Genomic DNA, 17,487 nt, shown 5'->3' with positions numbered 1-17,487 from the left:
GATGTGAAGCCTTTGGAGAGGATGCAGAAAAGATTTACGAGAGTGATTCCAGGGATGAGGGACTTCAGAAGCTGGAGTTGTTCTCCTTATAGAAGGTCGAGAGGAGATTTGATAGAGGCGTTCAAAATCATGAGGGATCCAGAGCAGATAGAAATTATTCCCATTAGCGGAAGTACCTAGAACCAGAGGACACCAATATAAGGTGAATTGTAAAAGAACCAGAGGCGACATGAGGAAAAACTTTTTTATGCAATGAGTGGTTACAATTTGGAATGCACTGCCTGAGACTGGTGGAGGCAGATTCAGTCGTGGCTTTCAAAAGGGAATTGGATGAGCACCTGGACAGAATTTGCAGGGCTATGGGTAAAGGGCTAGTGAGGGGGATTCACTAATTTGCACTTGCAGAGAGCTGGAATGGACATAACAGGCCAAATGGCAGCCTCCTGTGTTGTAACCGTTCTATGTTCTTCGGAGTCAGTCTCCAAGGTCTTAAACCCCAAGCCAAGGGGTTTAAACTTTCTATTACACTTGATACAACACATCATGGTGTTTTGTAAGTGGAGAGTACTGTGGAATTCCTCACCTTCCTCAGGTTTCTTTTTCTTCTATACTCTACAGGCTTTTAAAATCTGAACTTTGCATCGCCTAACCACAACCTCCTGAATTCATCTGTCAGGTTTTTCACTTGCATTCTTAATGAAACAGTCATCCAGTAGTTTGTCCCAAGGTTGGTGGTGGTCCTCAGATGACCAGTTGTGTTTCATTTCTCCACAGAGCTGGTTGCTTGGGGATCAATCTGGTTGGAGCCAATCGGGTGGTAGTTTTTGACGCGTCCTGGAACCCCTGTCACGACGCTCAGGCAGTGTGTCGTGTGTACCGCTACGGTCAAAAGAAGCCCTGTCACATCTACCGGCTGGTGTCTGACTACACGCTGGAGAAGAAGATCTATGACCGGCAGATCTCCAAGCAGGGCATGTCTGGTAAGGGTGCTGGGTTTAAAAGGCAGACAGTCATTCTGTTGAAAGTTATCAACCTGAAATGATTTTCTATCTCCCCATCAGTGTTGCTTGACTTTTGAGTGTTTTTTATTCTAGCTTTCCAACATCCACATTGTTTTTATGCCATCTGAAGGTAATGCCCATGGAATTTAAAAAAAGGTGGAGTCTCAATAGCACCATCTGATGGTGCTCCAGTGTACTGTACCATCAGGCAGTCGTCTTCTTTGGCCTCCTTGTCTCGAGACAACGGGTAAGCGCCTAGAGGTGGTCAGTTGTTTGTGGAGCAGCGCCTGGCGTGGCTATAAAGGCCAATTCTAGAGTGACAGACTCTTCCACAGGCGTTGCAGATAAAATTGGTTGTCGGGGCTGTTACACAGTTGGCTCTTACCTTGCACTTCTGTCTTTTTTCCTGCCAACTGTTAAGTCTCTTCAACTTGCCACTCTTCAACCCTGCCTTTCTGGCTGTCCGCCAGCTCTGGCGATCACCGGCAACTGACTCCCACGACTTGTGGTCAGTGTCACAGGACTTCATGTTGCATTTGCAGACGTCTTTAAAGAGGAGGCATGGACGGCCGTTGGGTCTGATACCAGTGACGAACTTGTTGTACAATGCGTCCTTGGGGATCCTGCCATCTTCCATGCGGCTCACATGGCCACCCATCTCGAGCGCCACTGGCTCAATAGGGTGTATGTGCTAGGGACGTTGGCTGCCTCGAGGCGTTGGAGATACGTTCCTGCCACCTGATGCCAAGGATTCTCTGGAGGCAGCGAAGATGGAATGAGTTGAGACGTTGCTGTTGGCTGACATAAGTTGTCCAGGCCTTGCTGCCGTAGAGCAAGGTACTGAGGACACACACTTGATACACTCGGACTTTTGTGTTCTATGTCAGTGCACCATTTTCCCACACCCTCTTGGCCAGTCTGGACAAAGCAGCGGACGCCTTTCCCATGCGCTTGTTGATTTCTGCATCGAGAGACAGGTTGCTGGTGATAGTTGAGCCTAGGTAGGTGAGCTCTTGAACTACTTCCAGAGCTTGGTCGCCGATATTGATGGATGGACTATTTCTGACGTCCTTGTCCCATGATCGTTTTCTTGAGGCTGGTGGTTAGGCCAAATTCATTGCAGGCGGCCACAATCCTGTCGATGAGTCTCTGCAGACATACTTCTGTGTGGGATGTTAATGCAGCATCGTCAGCAAAGAGCAGTTCCCTGATGAGGACTTTACGTACTTTGGTTTTCGCTCTAAGACGGGCAAGGTTGAACAACCTGCTATCTGATCTTGTGTGGAGGAAAATTCCTTCATCTCAATAGCACCATCTGATGGTGCTCCAGTGTACTGTACCATCGGGCAGTAGGATTATTGGCCCCAGAGTATTGTCGTTCCCAGATTCAGAATTCTGATCAGTTCCATTACCCTGTATTTTCACCTTGTGCTCCTCAAGATGGGGCATTTTAATGCAGGGGAATGAAGGACTCTTCATTTAATATATGCAGTGTCAGCATCAAGCTCTTGCAGAGTCAGGTGCAGGATGGGTAGATGCAGAGTAAAACTTCTGCCACCACAAGAATGCCCTTGACTGCACCAGTGTGACTCTTCCCTTTTCTTACAGCAGCTTTCTTAGACCTCAGACGGAAGTTTCCAATTTGCCCTGTTGATTTAATGAAGGGGAGGGAACTGAAAGAAAGAATGTCTAACTATGTAATTCTGCATTGTTTTTCTGTTTAACAGAGACTAAAGGATGTGTCCACAATATGCAAAAGTCAGAGTTGGACCTGTCTCCACTCTGTTTTAAGGGAATTGACAGTCATGTAATTATCGGGATCATCAGAGATAATTTCAATTCTGTGTGAGAATTCAGCTCCTTCCATTTGATTGTGTGTTCCCTTTCATGGTTTATTCAATGTTTGCCATTCTTTTGTACTGAGGGAGTGCTGTCAGAGGTGCTGTCTTTCAGGTTAAACTGAGGCCCCTTCTGCCCTTTCAGGTAGATGTAAAAGATCCCATGGTACTATTTGAAGAAGAGCAGGGGGAGACCTCCTAGTGTCCCGTCCAATATTTATTCCCTAAAGCCCCATCACTAAAATAGGTAATTTATTCCATTTCTGTATCTGGAAACTTGCTGTGCACAAATTGGCTGCTGGATTTCTCACATTTCAACAGTAGCTACACTTCAACTATACTTTAATCAGCTGTAAAGTAATTTGGGACATTGAGGTTGAGAAAGGTGCTATTTAAATGCAAGTCTTTTCTTTCTCCTTTACCTGGGATTGATGTGCACTGTTGAATTATTGGTACAGGTAGTCATATACCAAACCCACGGAGCCCTTTGCAGTCTCCAGCCAAGGTGCGGGCCCACAGTTACACTCATGATTGCAGGGGGAGGGATGCATCAAGAAATATGTTAAATGAACCACTGGTGATTGCTTCTTCTTCTGTATCCCATAGACCGTGTTATAGACGATCTAAACCCAGTGCTGAATTTCACCAGGAAAGAAGTGGAATCACTCCTGCATTTTGTAGAGGAGGAACCTGTTTCGTCAGATACCAACTTTGAGCCAGAGAAAATTTGTGATGACGTCATTCTCAAAGCATGCGCCAAACATAAACAACTTGTCACCAAGGTATAACTTTCTGTATTCAGTATACAAGTCTCAGGACCAGCTAGGAGTGCAGGTTCATGGTCATTTTTCCTGTGTGATACAAGTTAATGAATGGCTATCTGGTTGAATGCACAGTGTAACTGAGCCATGCAGACTAGAAGGGTCAGTCCATGGTCTGAGCTGAGCTAGCTGATTTTATCCTGGGGGTTGTAACAGTTGGTCTCTGCACTGGGCCAGACAGGGAACAAAGAGCCAGGATTCTTGTTCTTGACTACTGCCCAGTAAACACTTTCATGCAAAGGGTATTGGAACACCTTCCTTCTGCACCCTCCAATAAAGGCTGTGGATGCTGGGGACAATTGGAACTTTCAAGAGTAAGATCAGTAGATTTTTGTTGGGTCAGGATATCAAGGGATATGGAGCAAAGGTGGGTAAATGAACTTACGGTACAGGTCACCAACGATAGAATAGCAGAACAGGCTTAAGGGGCTGAATGGCCTACACTTGTTCCTTTATTCCCAGGTCCCTATGTACAAAATGGACATAGAGCTGCTAATTTTAATGCCTCTTAATATTTTTCACTCCGTTATAAAGCTTTGTCCTTCCTGTTCTGTGAGGCTTAGTACCACAACTGACAGTGCATTTACCCACTTGGCCAACTTGAGTTTTTTTACATTTCTTATCAGTAGGATTCCTTGGGAAATTAACTGGCCTCTCTCTCTGCAGCAACCTTTCCAGCACGAGTCACTGCTAATGGACCGCAAGGAGTACAAGCTGACCAAGGCGGAGAAAAAGGCAGCAAAGAAGAGTTATGAGGATGAGAAGCGAGCTTCAGTCCCTTACACCCGGCCATCTTATGCCCAGTATTACCCAGCCAGTGACCAGAGCCTTACCAACATCCCTATCTTTAGTCAGCGGCATTGGTATGTAAACGCCTATGGAATGAATGTGTGTGTTGGCGCAAAATAGTGTCTGATTACCACAGCTCCCACACTGCGGTGATGCTGCAAGTAGCAGCACTTCTACTCAGGTGTGTGTGGGAGGTATTGTTGGTAATGGGGCACCATGTTACATGAAATGTAAAATTGTATTCCATCATGAAGTAAAAATATTGTTGAGACAACCTTTCTTTGAAGGTTTGCTTTGTTGTGTTATTGAATGGATGTGCCTTTGTCAGTGATAATGGCAGCATGTGTCCAGGAGTCGTCTTGTCCCCACCTGCCTGCTGAAAACACCTTTCCCTCCCTCTCTGACAAGTCACCTCAATTGATTTGGCACGCGACAGGAAGTTACAGAGGAAGTGGTGTACTTCTGTTCCTCTGTGGGACCTCAGTGTTATGGTACCCAGCTGCCTTGTTACCTGAATGGTGGTATACTTCTCTCAAAACAGTGCAGCCTAAGGAAAGAAGAATAAACAATTTAATTTGTACCCTTTTGGCTGCTTGTGTAGCAGACTATTTGATCCTTTAAAGGGTCTTGCTGTGGGTATTTGTTGTTTCAATTCTTTCTTGCAGGAGGGGTCCGATCAAGGGGCTGGATGAGAAGCCAGTGGCGAGTGTTCGCCCTGTACAGTCAACGCCGATTCCCATGATGCCACGGCAGGTTCCAGGTGGAATGGCAATGCCTAGTTCGGGATTTGGTCCTGTGTTCTCTGTCGGTCACCTCCAGCGGGCTGGTGTTATGGTGCAGAAAATCGTCACTACCACAGGTAGGCACTTACTTGACATTCCAAACCAGGGACACGTGGCAGCCCATTCTTCCGTAGTCACACTCCCAACAATAGATGTGTGGGAGAATTCTTCCTCAGCACTACCTGCAGCAGTAGGTGTGGGGGGTTCTTCCCAGACAACACCCCCAACAGTAGGTGTTAGGTGTGGGGAAGGCAGTGACAATTCTGACAAACTGCCTAAGTTGGCAGGAGGTCAGAAACTATGTCCCATCTCTGAAAAGAGAAGCATATATTGCCCCCCCCCCCCCTCTGTTAACCTCTTTCCTTAAAGGAGAAGTTAGGCCCCACTTTGTTTTGGGGTAGAGGACAGACTTCTGCCCCCTTCCCATTCCCACCAAAACAAAATGAAAGATTTCCCAACTCCAGGCTTCTACTTCCAACTGAGCTTCATAGTTATAACTTAGCATTACCTCATGAGACAAGCATTGGGCCTGATGTGAGGGGAAAGGCAGAGGGGAGAAGAATGACGGCCATGGCTGTGTTCCCAAGAGACAAACGTAATATAGATAGAAAGCTTAGGATGATCACAAATATCTTAATACTTTAGAAAGCCAGAGGAGTAAAGAAAGTGCAGGGGTGAAGTAAAAAAGGAAATTTGAAAAGCAAAGAGAGGACGTGAAAAATTATTGGCAGGTAAAATCAAGGAACAGCCAAAGATGTTTTATCAGTACATGAAGAGCAAGAGGATAACTAAGGAAAGGGTAGGTCCTTTCAGAGATGTACAGGGAACTTATGTGTGGATGCAGAAGATGTGGGCAGGGTTCTGAATGAGTTTTTTGTCTCTGTCTTCACAAAAGAGAAGGTTGATGCAGGCATTGTAGTTAAAGAGGGGGAGTGTTAAATATTAGATACAATAAGCATAATGAGAGAGGAAGTACTAGAGGGTCTTGAAAGTGGTAAATCACCAGGACCAGATGGATTGCATACCAGACTGTTAAAGGAAGCCAGGGAGGATATAGCGGATGCTCCGAGGATCATCTTCAAATCCTCACTGGATACAGGCGAGGTACCAGATGATTGGAGGTCTGCGAACGTTGTACCATTGTTTAAAAAGGGTGCGAGGGATAGGCCAAATAATTATAGGCTGGTCAGTCTGACCTCGGGGGTGGGTAAATTGTTAGAATCAATTCTGAGGGACAGGATAAACTGCCATTTAGAAAGGCATGGATTGATCAGGGGTGGTCAGCATAGATTTGTTAGGGGAAGGTCGTGTCTTACTAACTTAATTAAGTTTTTTGAGGAAGTGATGGGGAGGATTGATGAGGGTAGTGCAATGGATATAGTCTGCGTGGATTTTAGTAAGGCATTTGACAAAGTCCTGCATAGCAGACGGTCAGAAAAATGAATGCCCATGGGATACAGGGGAATGTGGCAGGTTTGATCCAGAATTGTTTCAGGGACAGGAAACAAAGGATAGCAGTCAACGGATGTTTTTGTGAATGGAAAGCTGTTTCCAGTGGCGTTCCACAGGGCTCAGTGTTGGGTCCCTTGCTGTTTGTGGTATATTTTAATGATTTGGACTTAAATGTGGGAGACATGATTGGGAAATTTGCTGATGACACAGAAATTGGCAGTGTAGTTGATAGTGAAGAGGATAGCTGTAGACTCCAGAATGATAACAATGGTTCACATTACAGAAATGATATAATTGCTCTGGAGAGAGTGCAGAGGAGATTTACAAGAATGTTGCCAGGGCTTGAAAGTTGCAACTATGAGGAAAGATTGGATAGGCTGGGGTTGTTTTCCCTTGAACTGAGGAGGCTGATGGGAAACTTAATTGAGGTATGCAAAATTATGAGGGGCCTAGATAGAGTGGGCAGGAAGGACCTGTTTCCCCTGGCGGTGAGGTCAGTTACCAGGGGACACAGATTTAAGGTGATTGATAGAAGGATTAGAGCGGACGTGAGGAGAAACCTTTTCACCCAGAGGGTGGTGGGTGTCTGAATTCGCTGCCAGGAACGATGGTGGAGGCAGAAACCCTCAATTATTTTAAAAGGTACCTGGACATGTACCTGAAGTGCTGTAACCTGAAAGGCTATGGACCAGGTGCTGGAAGGTGGGATTAGATTGGGCGACTAGTTTTTTCGGCGGGCACAGACGCATTGGGCTGAAAGGCCTCCTTCTGTGCCATAATTGTTCTATGGTTCTATAAGCTCCTGTATCAGACTAACATGTTACTTGGATCATGAAAACACATGTTCATGGCTTATCATTTCCTCAAGCTCTTAATAGTGCACTGCACCTTCCATTCTATCCTTAACAGTGATTCCTGTTCTGGTTGTAGCTGGTGTTTATAGATTTGTGTGTGGTTAGTGGAAGTATTTTATTGACTTATTCTTCCTGCTGCTTCCCTCTGCAGATATAGTTATTCCTGGAACTAATACATCAACTGATGTCCAGGCAAGGATCAATGCTGGGGAAAGCATCCATGTTATCAGGGGAACAAAAGGTAGCTTCTAACAGCTGTCATTCCATGAGAAAGTAATCTATTGCTGAACCTTTCTGACCCATTTCTTCCCTTCTTGCCTTCCTGTCATCAGTGAAGCTCCTAAGGTACAAAGTTGAAAACTCATAGGTTAGTGTGCAATCCAAACCTGCAATCTCCGATTTTCTCTGCCAAGTATATGATCACCATTGGGCCCTTCTGCTTTTGGTGTGAATCAGGTTCTCTCCCTGAAATGTGTTTTGTTTGGTTAAGTGGCTATTTACCCTAATATGCCAGTGTAGGCCTGTACTTGTTGATCTGAGGAGCTAGAGGCATCATGGAGAAAACCAAATGATGGAGCGGGGGATAAAAAAAGGAACCTGGTGACCTTTAGTGACCTGTTGAATATCTGTCTTAGATGCATTCATATTCCCTTTTCTTCCTCTTTCTCCTGTTGCCCTCATTCCTTCACTCTCCCCCTTCCTCCTCTACCGTTACCTCCCATATCCGGCCAGTGTTTGGAGATGCTGTTGGGATTGGAGAGTCAAAGTAATCTGTAGTACAAAGGTCGTAGGTTAGCCCTGCCCGTCCATTTGGGTCTGGGGCAAATGTCATGAGGGCCTTTATACAAATCTGGGGCGAGTCCCCATACCTTAATTGAGCTGTAAATCAAAAGGCACCGAGTTCATAGGATCCCTATTGATTGTGTGAATGTCATGTTTTCTTTTATTAGATTCTCAAGGATGCACATTTCAATTATATACCATGTTTTAATGCAATCTTACTAGCTTCTTATTGAGCCTAATATAAACCATCAGCTTGTGCGAGGGTCACTGTACTGCGAAGTGATATGTTGTAAATCTGTACTTCATATCCCCTGCACAGTAAGCTCATGGTTTCATTTGTGTTATGGTATTTGCCAAGTGGAAGAACAACATCACTTCAGGGCCAGTAGTTCTATTTTAATAGGGCCTTTTCACTTGCTGTATGGAGACTATGGTGACACTCATGCCTAGTTGCTTTTCATTGCCATCCTTTAGAGAGCAAGAGGAGTGGTAATGCCAAAGAATACCACTTGATCATTTTGAAGTATAGTTTCTGTTGAAAAGTAAGAAACGTGGCTGCCATTCTGTGCACAGCAAGATCCCACAAGTATCAATGTGGTGACAACCAGATAATTGATTTTTTAAATGTTGGTTGTGGGATAAATATTGACCAGAATGCGGTTGAGAACTCCACTGCTCTTCTTTGAAATAGCACCATGGAATCTTTTACACCCACCTGAGAGGGCAGAAGGGGTATCTGTTTAATGTCACACTTGAAAGAAGGCATCTCTGACCCCTTCAGTACTACCCTGAAGTGTCAGCCTGGATTATGTGGACTTGAATCCATAACCTTCTGACTCTGAGGCAGAAGTGCTACTACTGAGCCACAGCTGTACTCGGTAAAGGAAGCCCAGAGGCACATGAAGCAATAGGTCTGTTGAGGCCAGAAGTGAGTGGAGGTGCAGCTCCGAGCCATATAATGGGGCTGTTAAATGCTTGGACTTGGCTCTGCCCCATTTCACAGGAGAAGAATCCCCAGGGATTTGAATAAAACCACAGTGTACTTGAAACTGATTTATTACATTTTATTTGCTTGTTAAATTACCATGTGCTTTTCTCTTAGGGATGTACATTCGTACATGTGATGGAAGGATTTTTGCTGTACGCATGGGCAATAAACCCAAAGTGGCTGAGGGAAATCATGCAGCTGCATCAGGTGAGTGCTTCTGGTTCCACCTTTCCTTTGTTGACGGCTGGCTGGCTTTCCAAGCAGAGAAGTGAAAGGAGCACCTTTACTAATAATCTTTACTAATAATTGGGACAGGCCTTTCCCAATAGACAGAGGGGGAGTATCAGGGAGGAAACTAGTCCAGTTAAAGAGTAACATTAGGCTGAAGCTGGAGGGCATCATTTACCTGCTTGGCCAGGGAATGGTGCAGTGCATCTAGGGCTACATGAATGATGAAATAATTGCTGGGGAGAGAAATGTGAGAATTTTTTTTCCAACTTGTCGCTCTTGATCTGTGCAACTTAGTTTGTACTTAAACCAATCTGAAGAGAAATCTGATTGAATAGTTCAGAATGAAACAGAGCCATCTGGATAATCCATTTTCTTCGGGTTGACAAACCTGTGTTCAAGGGCCAAAGCCCTTTGTACTAGGTACTACCAAGGTTAGAAAGAACAGACTAGCTAAATCGCAGCACCAGTGATAGGTGAGCCCCCTTAGGTTTTGAAAACCTGTAGGTTGTAAGAGGAAAGGAAGACTGAGGGAGGTGAGGAGTTCCACAGTTTTCAGAGCCTTGGGAAAGAGTGATTTAGTTAGAGATTTGAATTCAATACAGTGAGGAGGAGGAAGAGTATGTTTGTGATAAGAGTTCACAGAGGCATTGACTATAGTAATATCATTAAGTAGACAAGTTGAAATTATATCACAGCTTTAAAATGAAAGGTGTTTAGGCCCCTCTTGCAAAAGAAACATGCAGTAAGGTTCAGCAAGGGCTAGGGATGCCCAAAAGCATAGTTGAAATTACAGATTTTGAGGGTGGGTCAGGGAGTTCTAGAGAGTAAAGAAAAAACGAACTTGAATTTCTGCACCATCTTTCATGATCTTGGGGTATCCCAAGGTGTTTTAAAGTGTAGTCTCTGTTGTAATGTAGGAAACACAGCAGCCAATTTGCAGACAGTAAGGTCCCACAAGCAGCAATGAGATAAGTGATGAAATAATGTTGGCTGAGAAATAACTATTGGCCAGGACACTGGATAAGTCTAAGGTAACTGGGTAGAGGAGTCCTACAGTGGGAAAATTGCTGGGAAAAGTCTGGGACTTGGAGGAGGATGAAGGGGTAGGTAATGTGGGCAAGATTATGGAGGAATGTATAAGAAATAAACACAGTACTGGAAATACTCAGCAGGTCATCAGGCAGCATCTGTGGAGAGAGAAGCAGAGTTAATGTTTCAGGTCTGTGACCTTTCATCAGAACCTGAAATGTTATCTCTGCCTCTCTCTCCACAGATGCTGCCTGATGACCTGCTGAGTATTTCCAGCACTTTCTATTTTTATTTCAGATTTCCAGCATCTGCAGTATTTTGCTTTTATTTGAGGAATGTATGTGTGGATTTTGAATTCAGTACACTGGGAGTTGGGGAGAGGGTGGTTGGAACTAATGGTGACCAACCCAAAGGGGATCAATAGAGGAGTAGGAGGTTAGAGAGAAGGATGGCATTTGGAGGTGAGTGAAGCATTGGCTACAAAAGCTACCCTGTCCTGGGATGTAGCCTAAAGGGAAGGCTGTCCACTGCCTGCAGAAGCTATTGAAGGGGTGGCATTGACTTGATCTGGTAGGTTTAACTTGAGTTTTTTGTCTGTTATTTCTTTACAGGTTTGCAGGGAGCTTCTCTTAATCACGGGGGTCATAGCTCTTCCTCCCCTGACCAGGCGCAGAAAGGCCTTTCCCCAGAAGAAATTGCACGGCCCCTTTCCCCAGACAGCCCGGAGATAATAAGTGAGCTCCAGCGCTATGCCGAGGCAGCGGCTGCCAGAGAATCCAGCGACCGGCCGGGAACCATTACCAACACACAAGGGGATCACGGCAAACTGAGGCAGGCCCAACCGTCCGACCAATTCCTGGGCATCAACAGCTCGGCCTCGGCCCGCGCTGCTGCCTTGAACATGCCGACGGCAAGTCGCTACGTGGACTGGACCTCGGGTGCATTTGGGATGGACGTCAGAAGTGGCAAGCGGAAGTCTTCCTCTCCTCCTTTGGAGGACCACACCCGGAAGCAAAGGCACTCTATGCCAGCGCAGAACTACTCACTCCCTGCTGGCTTTAACCTGTCGTCCGTCGGCTTGAACCCCGAGATATCTGGGCTGACTGGTAATTGCCCGACTCTCTTAAACCCCCTGTATGGTGCGGGAAGCCCCTACTACACACTGCCTGGCTTGCTAGGGGACCCGCGACTGATGTTCCCCATGACTACTGACCCGCGACTTGCTGCTAGCACCGCCGGCCCCGCCGTCCCTACCTCAGCGACCGGTGCTGCGACGCCCTTCATGCTCAATCCAACCTCAACCCTGCCCACAGGCATGCTTCCCAGCCTGCCTCATCCCTTCGCCCAGTCTCTGCTGAATGAGCCCCGGATGTTCGCCCCGTACCCGGTGCCTCTGTTCACCAACAGCCTGCCGGCCGGCATGGAACGAACCAGCAGAGTCTTCGCACCATCATCGTCATCGTCTTCCGGCTACCCAGCTCCGGAGTTCCTTGGCACCACAGCTCCCCAGGTGGACCTACCCGCAGGGTTGGACACTGCCGGTAGCTCGGATGACGACGTCATCGAGGTCACGAGCAGTAACTCGGGGTGACCGACCATAAGGGACAGGGCTGTCATCCAAATATTTTTAAATAATTAAATAAATAAACATGTCACTCACCCGTATTTTATGGCCGACAACCACCATTGTAAATGTTGTCTTTTTTTACATTTTTTTTAAATTATTGGCCAAGCGATTTTTTCATCTTTTTTAAATAAAACTTTCTGCTGGAATTTTTTTTTTGTCTCTTGCCTGGAAGGAATTTTTTGCCTCCATTTAAGAATTTAACAAGATCTGGTTTAAGTTGAACAGAGAAGTGCAGTTTTTTCCTGTTTTTGGCAGGGGTGGGGGAGGGGGGGTGTAAAATTTCTTTAAAGGGACAGTGCCACACAAAATTGTTTAAAGGGGCAGTGTCATTTCTTTTTCAAGAGGCCGTGTTTGCAAAAATGTTTGAAGGGACAGTGTCACATAAAATTTGACTGATACACATTTGTAGTTTTTGTTTTGTGTTTAGGTAACAACTGGCATGCAGAGCAAGCAGGACTTGATGTTTTCAATAGCAGGAAACAGGAGGGTGAGATCAATAGTGTATGAGAATCATTTCCTCAAATTACTGGTCCTGGATCAGAAATAGAATGGAGAGACTTCTAACGGTTTGAGAGAGTTCCATGGGAGAAGAGGGTGAGGGTGGCGGAGAAAGCTCTAGCTGCTGGGAGGGAGCAGGATTGAAAATCGGACTAGGATCCTATCCCTTGATGGCGTAGTGGCTGAATATACCACACTTTGTGTTGCTGAGCCATGCAGACCCAGAAGGTACCAGGCTTCATTTCCAATTTGCTGAACCAGTTGTCCTAGCTCCATAGATAAGAATGGAGAAGAAAAATCAGCTCCCCACTGCCCCTGACTGCTGTTGGAGAATGGACTGTGAACGTGACCACCTTGCTGGTAACTGTAGAATGGTACCCCAAGCATGAATCCAGCAAGGGAGAAAATTTGAAACTGAGTGACTGTGAAGGAATAACCTGAGGTGACACTGGGAAACATCTGTAGAGATTGATCGCAAACTTCTCATATATGTTCTGCAGGGTATCATGAACCCTGGCTCTTTCTCCCCATAGAAATGTTAAAACTGAAAATCATGCATGCCTTTTAGTTACTCTGTTCTTTCCTCGGGTTGGATTTACGTGGTGCTGATGGGTGATTGGCAAAGTTCTTCCCTGGCTACAGAGAAGAATGGTGGGGGGTGCGTTGGGGAAGCTTCCTGTGTAAAGTACAATTGATATTTTGTTCAGAATATCTTGCTTTATTATCCTCTGTACCAGTACATTGCTGTATCAAATCATGCAGCAGGCAGCATATATGAACTGTGACTCAGCTGCAAGTCTATAGGGGATTGATTTATTCAGGAAAATCAGACTCTTTTTACAGAAGTATTAAACTTGAGAACTTTTGGAAGGTTTTCCAGTTTAAGGTTTGCTTTAAAATTTAAAGCCAGCATTATTATTCTTTCTCGGAAGTAAATTCCACTTTTAACTTATTTATGAACTTGGGTATTTATTATCACAACCATAACTACAGTATACATGTTTTTGGAGGGAAAAGGAAAGGGGATGATAATTCTGACCAAAGTTCAAGTAACATTTGGGCCAACTGCAGTCAGACCAAACCAATTCTGGCTCCTTGGGTTGAATAAGAAACAGCAGATGAATGGTGGCCTTGTTGGAATGGTCTGGCCGCCACTCTGTTAGTCCATTCATGCCTGGAAGAGTTTGGTGATGAGTATAAAGATGACTTCTTGAATTTAAAATATTTTTTGTAGTTTTAAAATTGGAGTTAAATGTGGTGAGGCATCTGTCATTCCTTAGATTGGCAACTCCAAGTGACCTAATGCAGTCGATCACAGGGGTCACTGCTCTGGTATAAACTGTCTGCTAGGCTTACAGCAGCAGTCAATATATGTCTTGCTAGTTTCAGTCAGAATGCCAGTGTTTATATTTCTTATGGGTGTAGATATCACTGAGATGCTGATTTCCTGGAGAGGTGTAGGTGAGAGATGGAGTGGGAAGGGAGGAATTCTATTTTGAAATTAGTTCTGAAGTGCAGTCCACTCTAGAATGTGTAAATGGCCATTCAAAGTGCCACTGTCACTGATTTAGCTCAGCTGCAATCTAGAAGGCCCACCTCCATGGCCCCCAAGTACAGTAAACTGTTTTATTTTACCCCTCGTTCTTTCGTTTGAACTTGTCATCAGTTAGAAGTCTTGAAGAATTTTCCCTCTCTTCCAAAGGCAGTAATTTATGGTGTGAGGTACAGCATCACAGGCACTAGCGACTGTTCAGCACCTCACTTGAGTGGCCATTACTACCATTTAAGCCCAGGTGGTGAGGGTTGGAGAACTATTCTACCTTGAGGTGTATCACTATATACTTTGTGTGCACTGACTGGTGATTTCATGCTGGCACTTGCAGGACTGGAGCTTGAGTGGTTATAACCCGGATCAACTATGCAGCCATGACGAGATGTTAATCCAGATGTTTGCTGCTAGACAATGGGCTGATACCATCCGCTGGCAATGATGCATGTTTGCTATCTGAGTTTGAGAGTGGTGCTCTGAGGCCTGAGGCAAGCACCAGGGATTGGGCTGCTATGATCCTGAAGAGTTCACTTCTTTCTGTTGTGTACAGCCTGGCAGCTGACTACTAATTTTTAAAGTATTGGTCATGGTGCTTGTGTTGCCTTATTGATGCTGACCCTGAAATTTCTCTTTTTCTAAAGCTCACTATTTGGCACGCTGTGCTGTTAAAGTTGACGTGAAATGCAGCAATGTGGAAGTGAGCAACCCCATACAGCAATCCTGCACTGACCGTCAATTTTCCCATTTCCCTTCCCAGCTAGATAAGTTTACAGACCCACAGATCTTAACTGAATTTGGTGGCATCTGTGAAACCCACTTATGGAGATGTTTGTCCCCAGACCAGCCTGCAGTGTGTGAGCATTCAGGATAAATGCATTTTATTTATATTTTTAAGAACACAAGAAAATGAAAGAATTTAACAGAAAGGGCCCAAGAAGCCAAATGTGGTTTGATCTGCTGGGTGTGTCATCACCATCATCTGTACTGAGGCTAGTTTCAATTCGATTTTTGATTTTCTTTGTCTATAATCGTTTCCTTAAGTCCTGAGACTGTTATCTGGAAGGAGTTGCCATACGAGGTGGACAATATTATTAGTCGATTGAAGCCTTAGAAACATTAGCTATGCAAGTTTTTATTTTAAATAGTGCTTTTTGTTCAGACATAGCACAGACGGAGTGAGATAAGGGGGCTTTAATGAACTTTTCAAACTAAGAAATGGGACCCCATCTGCCAGCCAATAATGGTGAAGTTACCAACTCTCCAAAGACTTGAAATTGTTTCTGGGATCCCTGTAACTGTTGTGTCCTGTGTTGTAAAATCTAAATTGGAAGGTTTGGAGGAGGAGAGCAGGGAGGTCGAATTATCGTGTGATCCTGTCATTCACATGTCCCGGTCAACTTTGTATTTAAATTAGTAACTCAATATAGCTTGGAAGATTTCTGATTGTCTGGGGGCACAGGACAGCAGTGCGAGCTGGTGCTGGCTATGAAAGCTGCAAGCTAACCTTGAAGATTTGGTTCCAGGTAATCTTGCATTGTAGCAGCGATTGTACCAATGCCTTGAGTTCTGTGTTAAATCTGTCTGTGAGCAGCCTGTGTATTTGTTTGTTTTATATACACAGGGCTCTCAATCTCTCCTCTGTATTTGCTTTTTTCTTGATGGAGTGGGGGCAACTTCATATTTTGTGTACTGAACATCAAATCATGCACTACTATTAATATTTGGCGTGTGTCCAGTCTCTGACTATATTCCACCTTTATACTCTACTCCTGCTATTAGTACAATATTCACCCCACTGTTCGGTCAGGTCAGTCTGCTTTTCTGTGATGAATTCAAATAACCTGCATATTGTAATAAAAGAGGATGGTTGGGAAATGAGTTTGGGCAGTGTAGATGTGGACTATTGCTGGTTCTGGAAGTGTGTCTATGATGTCTCACCTATTACTGGTGGGGAGACGTCTCCTGCGAAAATGTGTGCGCCTGTACAGTCCCATGCTCATTCAGTCACCCAGTCATCCTTTGTAATAGCTGCATTCTGTGGTCATCTTTTCAATGGGACAAACTCATTTAGCAAATAAACTATCTCCCTTGTCCCAGTTGTGTTTTAACCATGTGGGTACATTCTATTTTTACAGTGAAAATTTACTGTTGCAATGTTGATGTCAGTATTCCTTTCTGGATTCTGTAACCCATCTACAGACTGTGTTAATATATTAAACTCAGTGCTATGCAAGTGCTCTTTATACTGTATGCCACAGAGAGAGTGTGTTACACAGGTGAAATTGTGTTGTGTGGATGTCATGATTTCCTCACTTGCTTTGAGTTGGGGTGATGGGGAAGCAGTAACTCCCCAGTGTGATTTTCTGTATCCTTTATCCCCTTGGTCATTTCTGTTCAGTGCTTCCATAGTTTTTCATTGTTAAATTGTTGAGTGTGATGCACCTACAAGTAGAGGTGTGTTGTCTTCTGCCCCTGGAGTGCCGTACACTGGACAAGAACCTGCCTATTTGTTTGTCTTCACTAAATGTGGAAATGGATTTGACTGCATCGCAGTCAAGCCCCAGAGACTGTTACCACTGGGAATTAAGGGAGTCTGTGCTGCTAACTGCCTTTCTGAAAACTGCTGTTCATGCATGTGCAACAGGTACAAAGTAGGCAAGATCTCTTCTACTGCCTCAGGCAATGAAAGTGATACTGTTGCTGCACCGGGAAGGCCTGTGAAGGGTCTCCTTGTGATCCCCCCCCCCCAGTTTCCAGGAGACAAAACTGTTCAAGTTTATTCCCTCTCTCTCTCCCTCTTTCTCTCTTTCCCCCCCCCCCCCCACAGAAAATAAATTGAAAAATTTTGTTCAAAATAAAGACAACTTTTTTTGTAAATTAAATGTTACCAGTCTGTAAACTGCCTAATGGACCTCCTGTTTTTATTTCGTAAAATGAAAAATAAAGACTAGCTCCTTTTGTGTTTTTAGTAGAGAAATCCTTTACCCAAGTGCCTGTGTGAGAATGTTTCTGAAGCAGATTTGCGTACTGTGCAGCTTAATTCATAATGATCACGTCACTCATTTGTCAAGGCGTTTTCTATTTGTAGCATCGTCTCTAGAGCATACGTACAAAATAAATGACCCAATTTGCAATATCGCTATCTCGGGCCATTGATAATTATGTTCAGCAGCAAAAGTCCAAAGTTAAAACCAGCAAAATCATAATAGGATTTGTTCAGGCCAGACAGAATCATTCAACTATGA

At 44.7% G+C, this 17,487-nt stretch overlaps 1 protein-coding gene across 3 annotated transcripts in view; it reads left to right on the top strand.

Annotated features, from left to right (window-relative positions):
- Positions 1–17,206, top strand: part of rad54l2 (RAD54 like 2) — a 149,091-nt gene extending 131,885 nt beyond the window's left edge. For 2 of the 3 annotated variants that reach the window (XM_068051407.1, XM_068051408.1), the window contains 7 exons: positions 775–980; positions 3,446–3,621; positions 4,327–4,523; positions 5,115–5,308; positions 7,689–7,778; positions 9,423–9,515; positions 11,180–12,716. In XM_068051407.1, the coding sequence (XP_067907508.1) occupies positions 775–980; positions 3,446–3,621; positions 4,327–4,523; positions 5,115–5,308; positions 7,689–7,778; positions 9,423–9,515; positions 11,180–12,159 (1,936 nt within the window). In that variant the 3' untranslated portion in view covers positions 12,160–12,716. Of the gene's footprint in view, positions 1–774; positions 981–3,445; positions 3,622–4,326; positions 4,524–5,114; positions 5,309–7,688; positions 7,779–9,422; positions 9,516–11,179 lie in introns of all 3 variants that reach the window. The other variant, XM_068051409.1, reaches the window with a different exon arrangement.
- Positions 17,207–17,487: the final 281 nt, after the last annotated feature.

Source organism: Heterodontus francisci, chromosome 19 (assembly GCF_036365525.1).
Source record: "Heterodontus francisci isolate sHetFra1 chromosome 19, sHetFra1.hap1, whole genome shotgun sequence".
NCBI classification, from domain to species: domain Eukaryota; kingdom Metazoa; phylum Chordata; class Chondrichthyes; order Heterodontiformes; family Heterodontidae; genus Heterodontus; species Heterodontus francisci.
Note: the sequence above shows the minus strand (reverse complement) of the source record. Positions and strands in the feature narration are given on the sequence as shown.